The sequence below is a fragment of the Nestor notabilis genome, unplaced genomic scaffold (genome assembly GCF_000696875.1).
Source record: "Nestor notabilis isolate BGI_N333 unplaced genomic scaffold, ASM69687v1 scaffold2842, whole genome shotgun sequence".
Lineage (NCBI taxonomy): Eukaryota > Metazoa > Chordata > Aves > Psittaciformes > Psittacidae > Nestor > Nestor notabilis.
Genome location: NW_009917698.1, coordinates 136623 through 152593, shown reverse-complemented (window position 1 = coordinate 152593; position 15971 = coordinate 136623). Strand labels below are relative to the sequence as shown.

General features: G+C 37.0%; 1 protein-coding gene across 1 annotated transcript in view; it reads left to right on the top strand.

The window, feature by feature from the left end:
* The window catches only part of DROSHA (drosha, ribonuclease type III), a 67897-nt gene that overhangs the window by 18038 nt on the left and 33888 nt on the right, over positions 1-15971 (top strand). The window contains exons 11-15 of the mRNA XM_010009359.1: positions 1327-1408; positions 2749-2823; positions 6194-6363; positions 11016-11140; positions 14250-14349. Of these exons, the coding sequence (XP_010007661.1) occupies positions 1327-1408; positions 2749-2823; positions 6194-6363; positions 11016-11140; positions 14250-14349 (552 nt within the window). The remainder of the gene's footprint in view (positions 1-1326; positions 1409-2748; positions 2824-6193; positions 6364-11015; positions 11141-14249; positions 14350-15971) is intronic.

The window sequence follows — 15971 nt, the reverse complement described above, 5'->3', positions numbered from 1 at the left end:
CCTGCTTGGAAAGTATCTCCCCATCTTTCTCCTAGGCCCATTTAAGAACTGAAAGGCAGCAATAAGGTCTCCCTGAAGCCTGCTCTTCTTCAGGCCAAACAACCCCAACTCACTCAGCCTTTCATCACAGGAGAGGTGCTTCACTGCTCTGGTCATTTTTGTGGCCCTACTCTATGTTATAATATGTTAAAATCAGATAGTAAGAAGTGCTTATGTCCATAGCTTCTTTTCATTTTAAGTTATATACAATGTATATCAGGTACTGTTATCTCTACTGCTGAGTTAGGCATTGTCCTTCTCTTACAGATGACAAAAATAAGGCAAATGGAGGTACTTGTTTGCCAGGACCACATAAGTCAATGGCAGAGCTGAAACTTAATGATAAGTTTGAAGGTCTGAAGATTGCTTATCAGTACTTAATATAAGCTGTTGCCAGAACAAATTTCCTGTGGATACAAACAAAGCCCATTCAGTTAATAATAGAAAATTTTTAAACCAGTTTGTGAAGTAAATTGTTGCAGTGGAGCAGCATGTGTAGGTATAGAAAACACCCCTGCATATTAACTACAAAGATAGGATCAGTGTTTAATTTAGTCACATATATTTACATTTTTCTTTCTAGTTATCTCTTTTTTGTGAAGCAACAGCATCTAAACATATGCAAGAGCCCTGAAATTCCTCAACAAGATTAATGTGGTCAAAGCAATTCATTGCTTGTTAGTGAATCTTCTGTGTTGACTCCAAATCTTGTTCTAAAACAACAATCAAGCAAATAGGAAACAGGGCATTTTTTTGACTTCTGGTTAAATGGCTGCAGCAGTTGGCTACAGTGTTATTTGCAGACTGTCTTTACTAGTGATCGATTGCAAAGGAGATTGTGTTTTGAGTTATACATGGCCAGTATAATATATGTAGAATTTATATCCTGATTTTGTTGTTGTTGTTCAGGAAAGCTTTTTAAATTACTTCATTGCTGAATGAAAGCTCCTTGCTTTGGAGGAGCTGCTTCCCCACTTGATGAGAATCTCCCTCCTGCCTATAGTTTGTTGATCTGAACATTGAATAGTCAGTGCTTTCTGAAGAGACCACTGTGTGATGTTGCAGTAGATGATTACAGACATATCAATATTGTTTCCAAAGCCCAGTGTCTAGTATTTGGCAACTAAGAAGACACTGGGGGGTTTAATTTTCTTTTCTTTTTTCCTCTTTTTTTTTTTCCCCATTTAATTTTCATTTAATTCATTTGTGTTTTCATTTCATATGTGAGTGACACTAGATGTATTATAGTATTATATAATTATAATTCTGGTTTATTTCTTTCCCCAGAATTTTTGTGTGAGAGGTCTTGAGCTCTTCTCTTCATATCTATTCAAAGATATTTTGGAGCTGTATGACTGGAATCTTAACGGTAACTTATTTAGGGGAAAAAACCCCAACAAACCAACATACCCAAACCCCAATTAATTGTAGCTGTTGAAAATAAGATTGCTTTATTAGGTTCTTTGATGTAAAAAAAAAAAAAGTGGAGAGAGGCCTCAAAAGAATAAAGTCATATGCTGTTTTATAAGAGAGGGACAAACTTCCCCTTTCTTCTAAAAAGTTTTCATCTTCTTGGAGAGTTCATTAATGTGGGCTGGAGCAATTAAAATACACAAACTTAGCACTGTATTCTTGCATATAAACTAAATTTCTTTCTTAATCCAAAACTGATCCTTTTAATCAAACAGTAAATGTTACTGTGTGTTAATATTGCATAGTATCGTGTTCATGGTCTTTTGAAAGCCAAGGTGTCAGGTAGGCTATTCTTTCTGGTTTTACGAGCTAACAAACAAGTTACTTGTACACTATTTCTTTAGGGTCAACATACAAGGTAGTGTCATACAGACAGCTGTAGAGGGATAACATGTCATTATAGCTGAATGGTTTTAACTTGACAAGATGAAAATACGTGTTTCTGTGAAGACTCCCACAAAGGAATTTCAGGGATGATACTTCCCTTGGTCTAAAAGAAAACAGAATATCAAAGGAATTTCATTTCAGAATCTGTAGGTGTGTTTTGCAGTCTTGACTTTGTCTGTGGAGATGCACTCTGCACTTAGTGCAGTTAAACTGAGCAGCATACAGGTTACATACATTTTGTGTAGCCTTCTTTGATTTGATACTAGTATCAGTGTTTTCTGTATCACTGGTTCCGATTGTTCTTTCTTTTTTAACACCAGGTATTTACTACTTTTGTTTTTCTCTTCATGAAAAGCTTTGTATGATGAAATAGGAGACAAAAAAAAAAATCATGAAATAACAAGGAAATTTCCAAGATGTTATATTTTGTTACTGTAGCCAAAAGACACCCCTCTAATAGAGAGGGACTAATAAACTAGTGCCTGTGTCTGTAAAGCATAAGCAAATCATATAAAACAGTGTTTTATCACTGTTTTAATTAAAACTGCTGCATTTTTGTTAGATTCTTTTTATTTTTAACTTATTATAGCTTTCTTTGAAATTGTGCATGTAGAAGCTTTCACTAGAAGTTGTTATTCTGTTCCTCTCTATTGTGCATTTTGTTATTTTTCTGATTGAAACGTAGTCCCTATCAAATGCAGTCACCGTTTGCTGATTCTGTTTGTGGCAGGGTTGCATTCTTTTTTTTCTTCTTTCGCAAATATTTAAATATTTTGCTGTTCATGCATTTTCTTTTTTTCTTTTTTCTTTTTTCTTTTTTTTTTTTTTTTTTTTTTTTACATATTTAAGGTCCTTTACTTGAAAATGATTCTGTTTCCTGTCCCAGATTTCACTTCATGCCGCGATTTGTGAGATTTCTTCCAGGTAATGTTTGTATTATGTAGCTTTATGGTAATTAGATATAAAAATAAACAAAACACACAAAAAAACGAGCCCAAAACCAAGCCGCAAATCCATTCCCAAAGCACACCCCACCACTCTACTCCCAAACACCCCGCCCCAAACAGCTTACTGCAAATGGTTCAGTCAGTGTAGAGATCTGGTGCTTTCAACTGAAGTCTGTAGTGCTTGCTGACAGTGTGGATAGTTTACTCAGAACTAGGATCAGACAGGCAGGCCATGTCTCAGCTTTTGTCTCTGTCATGGTAATTATAGGCAGTGATGAGTCATCCTTGTCTTGCCTTGCCATGGAGTTGTGGCATTTGAGGAGTGCTGTTGCCTAATGTCACATGTCACTGATTTTCATATCCCCTCTGCTCTTCAGGATACCGTGTGATTATATAAGAATTCTTGATGTGCAGTTTTGAGGATCAGCATGATTGGTGTTCCTGAGCACATGTTGTTCTGTTTGTTTCTTTCTTGATGCAAACTGAGACTTGCAGCAAATGGTGAAAGACATAAAAACGCCATTCAGTGCAATTCAACCCTAGCCTGTCAGCCAAGGACAAACTTTAGTGTGGAGCATTACGCTTATTTTGAGTGAACAGCTTACACGGGCGTTTAACGCATCCCTAAGATACTAGGGCAGTCATTCAGTTGATAAGAATGTCATGGCTCCATTGAAAATGTGTCCTGCTGAGATCTTGACAGTGATTGCACCGTAAGTGTTGTGTGGACAGGAGGATGCGTTTCAGCTGCTGGACTGCGGGTGCAGATGAGACATGGAACAGTCTTTGTCAAGAGGGCTGTGGCCTGGAGGTGCTCTCTGCTCTGGGCTTTGAAACTTAGTTGAGATATTAATTATAGCTGTAGCTAAATGAGGTTTGGCTCGTTACTGTGGAGAGTACTGATAGCTAGATGACTACATTTCTAATTGTTGCTTCCTGGATACACAACACTGTTAAATCAGAAGCAGAGCTCTGAGGCTTGCTAGCAAACATTGATTTGCTACTGCTGAAGCAATTTACAAAATAAGCCATCAAGCCACATGTGGCTGATTAACTTGACCTCATCACAAAATGAGAACAAGTTTGACCTGCCTGGTTTGTGTAGCTTGAGGGTGTTTTCCTGTTAGTTTGGGGGGTTTATACTAGGATTTAGTTTAGTTTAGTTTAAAAGTCAGCTCTTTCTGTGCTTTTGGATTGTTGTAGTGAGAGATGAGCTTCTGTAACATATGTTCCTGTGTGCTTTCACTTTTATATTCCCAGCCTTCTAACTCTTTGTCTTCTAACTCTTTGATGTCTTTTTTTATATATATTACTGCATATATAGTTGCCTTTTAGCATATTTATGGCAGTTGTTTTTTTTTAATCAAGTTTCTATTTTGTATTGATTATTTTTTGAGATATCCTTAGAGATTTTTAATTTCCAGAGAGTGGGAATCTATTTCCTTCAGGTATGTTTACAAACACTATCTATGTCTAATCAAAAGAGACATTGGTGCAACTGGTCTCCACACATCCATCAACTGTCTGTTTAAAGATAAAAATGAATTGCTGTTTTCCTATCGCCTTTGCTTTTCTTTCTTATTTTCCTAATGTGGTCTGAAAATAAGAGGTTTGGGGTGTCAGTTTTCTATGTGGATTAGAGACAGGCCTTGGGGTATCTCTGAGCTTTGAGCTAATCATACCGAGTTTACTGAGTGTCAGAGATGTGTAGCATGCAGAATAGTTGTAGACTTTTATGATGATAAATATATTGAAAGTGAAAGACTAGGGAAAAAAAAAATCTGGTCCCAAACACTGCATGTTTTGACCCACTAAAGGTGAGGTCTCTAACTGCTGCTTAGCACACTATCTGTAGTGACCTGTACCCTTCCTGTACATGGCCTTCAGTAAGGCTACACTTTTTTTGTGTATGTGTGATTGGTGAACATGGGTTACCTCTTGTGTAACAGTATGATCTAGCTGTTGACAAAGACAGAAGTCTTGTAAACTGCGTTTTCCTTTAATCTGAAGGAAAACTTTGCATATTTAAAAATTTGCCCCTATAGCTATTTAGAAGTATTTTCTGTTTCCGGTGAGGTTTGGGGTGTGTTTTCCCCATTTAAGATTGCTTCTTGGAGTTTGAATGAGGTTAATTGTTCTGAGAGGCCAAGTTATATCATTCCCTTTCATCTTTTCTGTACCATAGTGCTGTAATCCCAGCTGAAATAAGAGAAGTGCTTGTTCCCTTGCGTGTCTTGTAGAGGACATCACCTTACACAGCACAGCCGTTACGCAGCAGTTCTGTGAGGCTTTTCCTATGTGCCTGTGGTCACATTCCCTGTGCTGTAGCATCATCTTCAATATTGCTCTAAGTCTTTACTTCTGTCTTTTTCCTCCGTTACTTTTTTTGTGTATGTAGTGATAGAGAGAATGTACCTGGGGGCAGGGATCAGATTGCTCCTGCTTCCTGGGGTAGAGAAATCAACATTTCTGCTCGGTGGGGATGCAACTTCAAGATGCCTCCATACCTACAGATTAATATCCTGTTGGTGAGGGTGGGTGTCAGAGAGATGTGTGTCAGAATTAAAGCACTGTAGTAATGTGTCTATCTTTTTACTCATATGAGCAGACATACTGAATTTGAATAGTCAGTGAGTAGCGGTCTGTCAGGACTGTCACTCATCTTCCCTGTTTGCATTTTTGTATCTGTAATTGACTACCTGGACCCAGTCAGATGTTTATTATACTGTCTTCCTTTGTTATAAGCACTGTTTGCTGTGCATGTTTCCTGGGGTCTCAGAAATATTTAGTAGTTTTCACATGCCCTTGATTCATTCAGTGACAGAAGACAGCATGTGGCTCTTTAGTCTTCATTACTGCAGGTACAGCATGTAAGCACTACAGATGAGTTTAAAATGCAAGGATAACTAGTTACATCAATCCAGAAGTATCCCATAAAATTTTGAGTGTTCTTTAAAAGAGCTGCAGAAGTGCCTACAGGCTTTTTAACTATTGTTGTAAAAAGAATGATAAAAGTGTGACAAGGAAGATATAACTGGACAGTATAACTGATTGTTCTGCCTACTCATTTTAAAGTTTTTTCAGGCAAGTTAGAAACTTCAGCTTTACAGTATGATGAAACCATTACTCTTGCTACCATTACCATTACTGCTTCCAGTTTAGCTAAGTGTTTATGCATGTGTGGTATTCATCAATAAAACATTTGCCTTCATATTTGTCAAGTTGCTTAAGCATTTTGCATTTTACTTTGCTCATCCAAATATTTCATGTGTTCTGCATATTTTCTCTTTTGCTCATGCTGTAGGAGTAAATACCTGAAATGTGGGTTATTTTTTTATGTTTTTAAGATGGAGGGAAAGAAGTACTCTCAATGCATCAGATTCTTCTCTACTTGTTACGATGCAGTAAAGCTCTGGTGCCTGAAGAGGAGATTGCCAACATGCTTCAGTGGGAAGAACTGGAATGGCAGAAATACGCAGAAGAATGCAAAGGGATGATTGTTACCAGCCCTGGCATGGTAGAGCAAATAATTCTGTTTTGTGACCAACCCGATGACACATACATGTCTTGTTTCAGAGAGATTGCTGCAGGCTGAATTGGAAAGGGAAAAGATGACCAGTGACAGTTGCAGATTGCTATAGGAACACTCCATTGACTTGTTCCAACCCTGGGAAGAATTGCACCCTCTGCTGCTCTGCTGAAGGGCAGATGTCCAGATGAGCACTGTTTCAATGTGCATGTTAAAAGGAATGGCTAAATTTTATGTATTTGAAACTGTAGTTTTCTGCTGTTTTATTTTCTCAGACTGTCTTTATGCGATCTCATTTTCTTTTTCTTGACATAGGACTGGACAATTAGTAACTACTTGTTATTCTCTTTCATTTTTCTCTTTGACCCTCTAGATTTAGGTAGAGTACTCTATCCAGGCTTTGCCCTGAATATGGAAAAGGTTTTTTCTGCTTATGTGGTTTTTTTCCACATTGTTTCTATGTTGTTCTCACTCGCACTGAGGAATTCCGTGTACGTTAATGAATGCATCCATTAATTTTCAGTGCCAAGCTTGAAACCCCTATGGCCTTATTATTTGTGAAACAATTAAAATTAGTATTTTAAAACATAAATTCTCTGAACTCAGCTCCTTTCAACTCCAGTGTTATGTGAATTTAGCCCATTTTTCTAACTTTCACACTTAAGAAATGTGGGTCACAAGAACAGATGGTGTCCACCAAAAGCTCCAGGGTTCTTTCTGTGTGGTTTCATCAGTATTGCAGTGGTATCTCAGCACTAAAGACATGTTCTGGACCTTATATTTTAGGCTGCTTTCTTTGTTGTAACACCTTTCTTCCTTCGACTTAATTTTCCTTCTTTGCTTATAGCTTAACTTCTTAGCTCCAGCAGAAGGGTGACTTTGTATCATGCCTGTGGGGATATATAGTTTGCTAACTGATAAATCTGTCCCCAAACTGCAGCCATGATGACTTCCTAAACATATTTTTCAGGTTCATATTTTTAAGTATGGCAACATCATATTCAGTAAACTAGTTTATAAGCTGATCATAACTTCAGTGGGATAATTTATTTTTCCGTTTATTTGATTCTGAGCAGTTTTGCACTGGCTAAAACTTCCTAAACCAAAAGGAAAACGAAATCATCTGTGGGAACATGAAATACAGAATATACATGAACTCTTGCTATGGAAGATTCTACATGAGCTGATTAAAACTGAGGGCTAAACCAGAATCTTATAATAGAAACTGTTAGACAGCCTTAACTGCTTAACATTGCCTGTGGTTTCTGTGATTCAAGGTACGTGCTCATGTACCTCGTCAGCATCTGAATGGTCTATGCTGACATAACTTCAGTGGTCTTGCTGAAGATAGGCTGATTTCATCTAGCTGAAAACTTGCTTTTTTTTGTTTAGCATGACATGCTCCACCCCTGGCAGTGTTCAAGGCCAGGCTGGATGGAGTCTTGGGTGACATGGTTTAGTGTGTGTTGTCCCTTCTCATGGGGGGGGAGTCGGAGCTAGATGATCTTAAGGTCCTTTCCAACCCAAACCATTCTGTGATTCTGTGAATGAATACATATGTGCTTGTTCCTTGTGTCACTGAACTGTAAATGTCTGTATGCACAAGGCTATGCAATTTGTGAGTGGTAGTATTAATTTTGAGATTTTGTGTGATTTTTACTGACAAACTTTGCATTCTACAAGACAATGTTTTTACAGATGCATGTGGACATCAAAATATGTAATCATAAAAGAAATCTGCAGCACTTTGAAGTGTTGCCATGTTACAATGCCGTCATTAGAACATGTTTTTTCTCAGGAAGATTGCAATGACTTTCTTAGTTTGTGGATTTTTTCATTCATTGCAGCATATTCTACTGAGTATGAAGGCATTTTCTGTGCATTTTACAGTGTTAGAAGATAAAACAGTTCTGTTATAGAGACAATGTGAAACTGAGAGAAAATGACAGCTCTTCAATTCAATTTCATCCACTTGACACAACAAAGTAAACCAACAAAATTTTATTTTGCTGCTTTCCTCCACAACATCACTTCAGAAATAATAATTCCTCTTGTGAGCAGATCTAGGTTTTATATATGTATTTTAGTTAAAAGAAAAAACAAAACAGCCAAACCAACAGGGTGTATGTATGCATGATGGAGAAGGGAAAAAAACTTTGATAGGCATATAAATCCCATGTGCTTAAACAACTAACAGTAGTTCAACATTATTTAAGTTACGGTGTTTCATTAGTTCTGTGAACCTGTGTTGGAATAGATTTAAAGGTTAACAAATTTTAATCCTCTTTAATACTTCACTCTTTCTAAAATATTGCTGCTTTTCTCAGTGATTCAAATACATATGTATTTTATCGTCTTTTATACTACATCTGCATGCAATCTCATCATGTCTTCTAATACCAGCAAAGCCTTGATTGATGAGGTTTAGAGTAGGAAAGAGAGGTAATGGGCCTCTGTTCTGTTAGAATTTCTTTGGTTTTGATGAGATTTTTAAAAGCAAAGTTTTATTACTAGATGGTCTCTCACAGCACATTTAAAAAGTGCAGGGATAAATTTCCTTACATCCTGTTTGCTGGTGCATGATTTATACTGTATGGTGCTGTTTGTTCATTTAACCTTCAGAAACAGCACCAGAGAGGAAGCTAGTGTTCACCCTGCTAAAGGATAAAAACATAGCCTAGCTACACCCTTGTATTACCCATCAGTGAAGGAACAATTGTGATTAAGTTTTAAAGGAGTTCCTTTATCCTGATTGTTATCAAGCATCTGTGGGTGACAAAACTCCAAGGCTGTGTCATAAATAGTCTGGTTTTGAGCAATCCTGAAGCCACATATTTCACACAGACCCTGCTATAGGCATATTGAAAACTCTTCTCCCTTTTACACTCTTGAGGATCAGTTTACTTCTATTTAAGTGTCTAAAATATGAAACATTTGAATAGGAGAATATTGTCTGTATTTTTAATATATATATAATTGGTGTATTGAGTATAATTATTGTTTCATATTCTGCCAATTATATTTTGCCACCTTGGTTCATAGGGTAGTTGTGTAGGAAGGCTTCTATTTTGAGGGGGGCAGATATGGGGGAAGTTTCTCATTGTTAATGTTAAAAGAGGGGAGAACCAATGAACAACTTTTGTGAAGATAAAAACTTCTGAAATTGGTTTTGTGCAAACCCCACAAAACCAGAAACTTAAATTTCAAGACTTTAAGCTCTGGTTTAGAGAACATCATTCTGCCTAGTACAAAATCCTCCCCATGTGTTTCATTAGGTTTTGTTGTCCCAATCTCTTTTATTGGAAGTGCTGTGGGGAAAACATTTTCATTTTTATATATGTTTTTAAACCTGGCAGCATAAGCTAACTAACTTTTTTTTTCCCCCTCTTGTTTTTTGGCTGGGAAGATATAACTTTATGTTCAGTCATCATGTCCAAAGGGAAGCTAATAAGCATTTTACCCTTGGAAAATGTTTCTCTATCTGAATGTCAAAGTTTTAAGTAAGTTTTTGTTTTTCTAGAATATATTGGAAATGTGGCCGCCTGATGAGGCTTACTTTTATTTATAGAATCGGCTTTGCTTATCCATGCAGAAAATTATTCCTGTGAACAGTTCTACCAAAATGGTTTGAAAGGTGAAAGCTTTGTTCTTGACACAGTTCTTATTGTTTTGTGAAGACAGTGGTGGGAGCTGTTTCTGTAACTCTGAAACTCATCTTTGAGAAATTCACAATGCAAAATTGGAAGTTTTGAGATGCAGGTAACTAGAAGTAATGGCCTTTTTCTGAAACTTTAGGCAAGCAGAAAATAATGGCCTCATCTAGCTGATTGCAAAGTGGGGAGTAAGCAGGCACATAACAAAGCAGCTTGCCAGGTAATGGAGATAATGTTTACTTGGAGACAAACAGTGCAGCTTCAACTGAATTTTAAAAAATGTTAGATAAATGGTCAAGAGCTCTATAAGGAACATGTCTTCTACAGTGATGTGCAGTTACTCATTTTCTGCATTTTTAGAGGTGAAGCAAAAGTTGCTACCTCCTACACTGTCCTTTTTAACTATAAAAAAAAAGAACTTGTGTTTTGAAGTGTAAAAAGGACAGAAGTCTCCTCATCATACAAGACTGTATTCCTCTTTGTACACATCAGCCAAGAACCCTTTCTAAGAGTAGCATGACAGATTTTTTAAATTCTGTTTAGTTGGTGTGATTGAATGAATGTAATAATGGCTTCACTTGCTCTGGAAATCAGGAGCAGAACTAAAATTGGAAAGGTAACCTGATCTTAATGAACTACTTAGGCATGTGGGAGGTTGAGAAGCCAGAATGCTGATCCTGATTTTATGTCCTGTGTGATGTTTTGTTGAAGGAAGTTGCTTTAAGTTCTTGGAAATAATCTAGCTGTAAATTTCCTGACTTGTAAAATAAAAATACTTCCTTTTTTCACTGAAAGTGGTAAGTTGATTAACTTCATTTCAGACATTGTCATTGCCAAACATTTATTATAATATTAATGATTAGTTTTATGTGTATTTTAATAAGCTTGGAATATTGTTGCTTTGTGGTTACTGGATAGTGTCAGCTAGAGGCAATACATTTTCCATGGAGCTATTGTCGATTAGGTGTGTCTTGTTTTTTCTCCTAGAAACCCAGCTCAGTTCGTATTGATCAACTGGACCGCGAACAGTTCAATTCTGATGTAATTACTTTTCCCATTATTGTCCACTTCGGGATACGACCTGCTCAACTCAGTTATGCTGGAGATCCTCAGTAAGATGCTTTTCCTTCCATCTTTCGTTCAGAAGCTCATTACTGCTGTCATTTGTGGCTTAAATAGGGCTTGTTTATGTCCAATATACAGCTTAGTGCTTATGACACTGGACACAAGCTCTTGTAAATTAGAGAATAGAAGGTGTAACTTCTTTTTTCTGGCATCATTTAGGATCTGCTGAAGTAAATGCATGCATGTGCAGTATGAAGTTTCTCAACCTGAAAACAGCTTTTCTAGGTCAGACCAAAGGTTCCTCAAGCTCCCTGTTATTTCTCTGAAAGGCCAGTTGCTCAAATACAATAGTGTAACAGGAAGGCAGAGGGGGAGAAATACTTACCCAGGCTTCCACAATATATGGACCTCTGTGCTAGAGGATGTGTTTAGATCATTTTAACAGTCCTGAATGGACCTTCATTTTCAAAATTTCACAAATCACTGTTTGAATCTTTTTATGCTACTGATAGGGTAATCACTTTCCCAGTACCATTGTGAATCATATGAAAAAGGACTCACTTTTGTTTCAGAGCTGCTACTTGATCACTTAATTCAATGCTTTTCAGGTCTTGCATCTAATAAGGAAAAAAATGTTTGCTTTCTTAATGAAATTTGTTTCTTGCACCCTGCTGTATCCTACTTAGTCGTCTCTCCTTATGCCTTGAACAATCAAGTCTATGTAAATGTTTCCTAGCTTGGAAGCTGTTGCATCTGTTCTACTTTTCTCTGTACCTATCATATCCTTATAGAGATTGGGAGGAATGTAGTGAAGGGGTGAAAATGGAACCGGAACTTCAGGCAGAGCAAGAAATACTGTTTCGCTGTGGATTTGTGTAGTGGTGTAAAAGTGATTGCTGGATTTTGTTCCCAGTTCTTTTCTTAATTTCTGACATTTCAGAGGATTTTTCCAATGATTTGGAGATCTGAATAACAGACAGTTAGAACTTCTCTCTGATGCATGTATAGTTGTCTTTTTTTCCTCCTGCATCTTCCTCCAGTGTCTTTCAAGGATGTTGAATTTCACCTGTAGTTTTGAGGCCCTAACAGTTATAATGTGCATGTATGACAGACATACTCTTCTACAACTGCTTGCTGAGAATTTTAAGCTTAATATTGTGGGAGGTGAGAAGAATGAGTGCTTATCCAGAAAACAACTTATTTTCTTTTGTCTTTGAGCATGACTTTTAATCCTTCTTATCTTTTACTTTTCCTACCCATAAAAAGAAAATAATTAAAGACCATAAGGACCACCTCTATGTTGATGCTAAATTTCTCAATACTGGTAAACTTGTAGTGCTTTGCATTGAAAACAGTATCAAAACACAAAAATTATTCTTTCCACACTTTATTTTAACTTTCTTTAAAATTTCCTTTTTCTTTTTTTTTTTTTTTTTTTTTTCCCTGGAGCTGCTTACATAATTTAGGTGTGCTTCTTCTTATCAAAATGACAAAGTAGTTTTTGTGAAAGACCTCTGTGGTGCTATCATAAATCTCAGCCTGAACTCTGGTGTATGTGTGAAATGGGTAATGCCAAGAAAAGATACTCCTCCAGTGTGTATTTTTTTTATGAAGTTCAAATACAAAGTTTTTGTTATTGTAATCTGATTATTAATTCTCAAATTTAACTGCAATAACAGAGTTTGTTCCACCCACATTAATACTAGTAGAAAAATATAGATTGTAGATAGTAATTTCCGGTTTTTGGGTTTGGGTTAAGACCTCCTCATGGCGTTTATTTGACTTCTGTGTAGATTATTCATTCATTAACTCATTTTTCTTCTTTGGATGGGAATTTGTCAGAAATAGATGTGCTGATTGCAGAAATGTGGAGAAGAGAACATAAGAAAAATCTATTGTTTGACCATTTCAGATGTGTCTATAGACTAAAAAAATATCAGCATCTCTGGAGGCAGAGAGTATACATTCAATAATGCTGCAGAGAAATAGCTGTGGAAAAAATGCCAATAAGAAAAGATCTGTTGTGTGCCTGAGAATGTGGGATGATGGGAAGATTATGAAATCGTCAAAGAGCTGCTGCTTCATTTACTGCTTTGCAGTGGTAACTTCCTACTAAAACCACTGCTCTAAGGTGGTACTGAGGAGGATCATCTTGTACAATGTAAATATGAAAGAAAATATGTTACTTGGGTAAACTTCTTTCCTCTGTCCTCTAATTGCCTGCTTCCTCTTAAAAGTCTGGGTTTATGGGGTTTCTTGAACAAACTCTACAGAGAGTATAGTATTTTCAAGATAGCACCATTTCCAAAGGACACAAGGTCCTTAGAAATGTCATGATCCTCTTGGTCACTCCTCCGATAACAACTTTTGAACCTATTGGTCAATTGCAGCTGAATGTAAAGGTGGGATGTTGTGTATAATTATAAAGGAGTAAGTTCTTACAAGTTTTGTGACAATCTGTGCTAGATCACAGAGGAACTACTTCTGAGGGAAAAGTTCTGTTCCTGAAGTTCATGTGTAATTAGATACCCCCAAAATAAGACAAGGCTAGACAGTTGGAGAAAACCAGAAACCTTAAGTATATGCTGACCACAGAGGAAGCTTGACTTGCTGTTTCCATTCAGCACAAACCCATAGGGAATGAAGCTTTTATTTCACAATTCACAGAATTACTTCATGTTGCACGTGACTTGTAGAGCTCTTCCTCATGTGCTTCGGTGAAATGTTTCAGCTAGTGTGCAGACAGACACTTCCTGGGAAAGTTCCTACTGCTTTTCAGTGAATGATAAGTGAACCTTGTTTAGAGAAGAGGGAGATTTCACCTGGAACATGGGCAAAAGTCTTATCAACATGTAGAGGTGGCCCTTTGGAGAGGATGGCTGGGTTTAGGAGACCTGGGTAGTGCTCTGAGTTTTGCTGTTAATCTCACTGCACACTAGTGCCTCCTGTCTGCTCCTGTGATTGCCCCACTGGAACAACTGCAGAGACACTGCCAGTTTTCTTGGAAAATGCTTTGAGATTTCTGGAGCAAAAAGTTGCTTGTAGGCAATGTGTGTGTCTATGGGTGCGTTATTAACAGCTGGTGTGTTCATAAGAACAAACAGTGAGAGACTGTTGTATTGACCAAAATACTTGTTTTCTGGTTTTGTCCTTCAGATACCAAAAGCTGTGGAAGAGTTATGTGAAGCTGCGTCACCTGCTGGCTAATAGTCCCAAAGTCAAACAGGCTGATAAACAGAAATTATCACAAAGAGAGGTATGGTGGGCCTTCCTATAACTGATAATGAAGCACGGTAATTCAAGGTGGAGTAAAGCCGTATGAGTGTCCTGTTTATGGAAACAATATAAATCCTTCACAAAAGATTTCCTTTTCAGGCTGTTAACACTGATTTTATTTTTATCTTTTCTTGTTAGTGAATGGATTTTTTTTTCTTTTTTAGTTTTCAAACTACTGCAAGTTTTTTACCCTGTTATAGAAATGATCGTTATAGAACCATAACTTCTTTACAGCCATTGCCATTAATCGTTTCAAGAATTAGCATAGAGAAGGACTTTTTATTTCTGAGTGCACTTTTAACTGGCTCATAATTTTAAACATTTCTCTGCTGAGATAAAAACTGCCATGCTTGTGCATGGTTTTAAACTGTAAATTATTAGGCAGTCTTGGTGACATTCCTAAAGGTCTTTGAGGCAAAATCATCTGGTTGTTATGTTCAGCAATCTTTAATGAAAAATGAGGTGTTTGTTGAATTTCTTTCATATCTCTCTCCCCACTCCTCCACTTCCCTTCCCCAAAGTGACGAGCAAAAAGCATTTCCTAAGTGCAGATGCTCAACCAATTGGGAGTTCAAATCAGAAGAATAATCTAAATGTATAATCAAGCAGCCTGCTCTCAGATATCTGTTTGGACTGAAACTTTGAATTTGTCTGGTGCTTATCTACAACTTACATAAAGAATATGTAGAAGAGAAATTAACTTCTTTGGTACCAGATGGAATTAAATTAAATGTTGGTGTATTTTCATCTATTGATTAGAAACCCTGATGATTCATAGAATCGTAGAATATTCTGAGTTGTAAAGGACCCATGAGGATTGAGTCTACGCCTGTTTGCTAATTGTGTAGCTTTGGTTGCAGCAAAATTTTGATACATTTGACATTGCACCTGATTTTTATTACTACTGCAAAGCATAGTATGCTGTTGCAAGAGCAAGCATCTTATTAACATTTTATTTATGCTAATATTAAATAAGCCATTAGCTTCCTTACTTGTAAGCAAGGGAGAAAGCACACTGTTGTGACGTAACTGTGTCACAGTTGTAAGGAAAAAAAATTTGTCCATATAGGAGACTATTCTGTCTGCTACAGCTTTCTACACTCAGAGCAAGTAGAAGGGAAAGCCACTGTTTTATGCATATCTTTTCATTAGGGGACTAATGGCTATTTGTTAAATTTTAGTGGATTGGATGTAGGAGGCTGATGACGTTTTGCTTCAAGAAGATAAAATGCTTCTTTGGTATTTATCACTTACTGTGTGATGTGCTGATTTTTGTTTCTAGACCATATTATCTAGGATAATGAGTTTATCAAGTAGTTTGCAATCAGTCATATCAGCCTGAAGCAGAAGCTTTATGTGAAGATAACCTATGCATTTTGCCAGTGGAGGTGCAAGTAACTTAGAAGGAGCTCTGTAGGGCTGCACCTGACTGGTACATGGGCTTTTAAAGATTATGAATCATATATTATGAGTAACTGGAGTGCTCCTGAGCTGGTCAGCCCAAAAGTACAGTTATGTCTTAGCAAACATTGTAGTATATGTCTCAGAAAATACCCAATGACACAGCCTTGAAATGCAAATTTTAGACAGTGCACAAGGGCT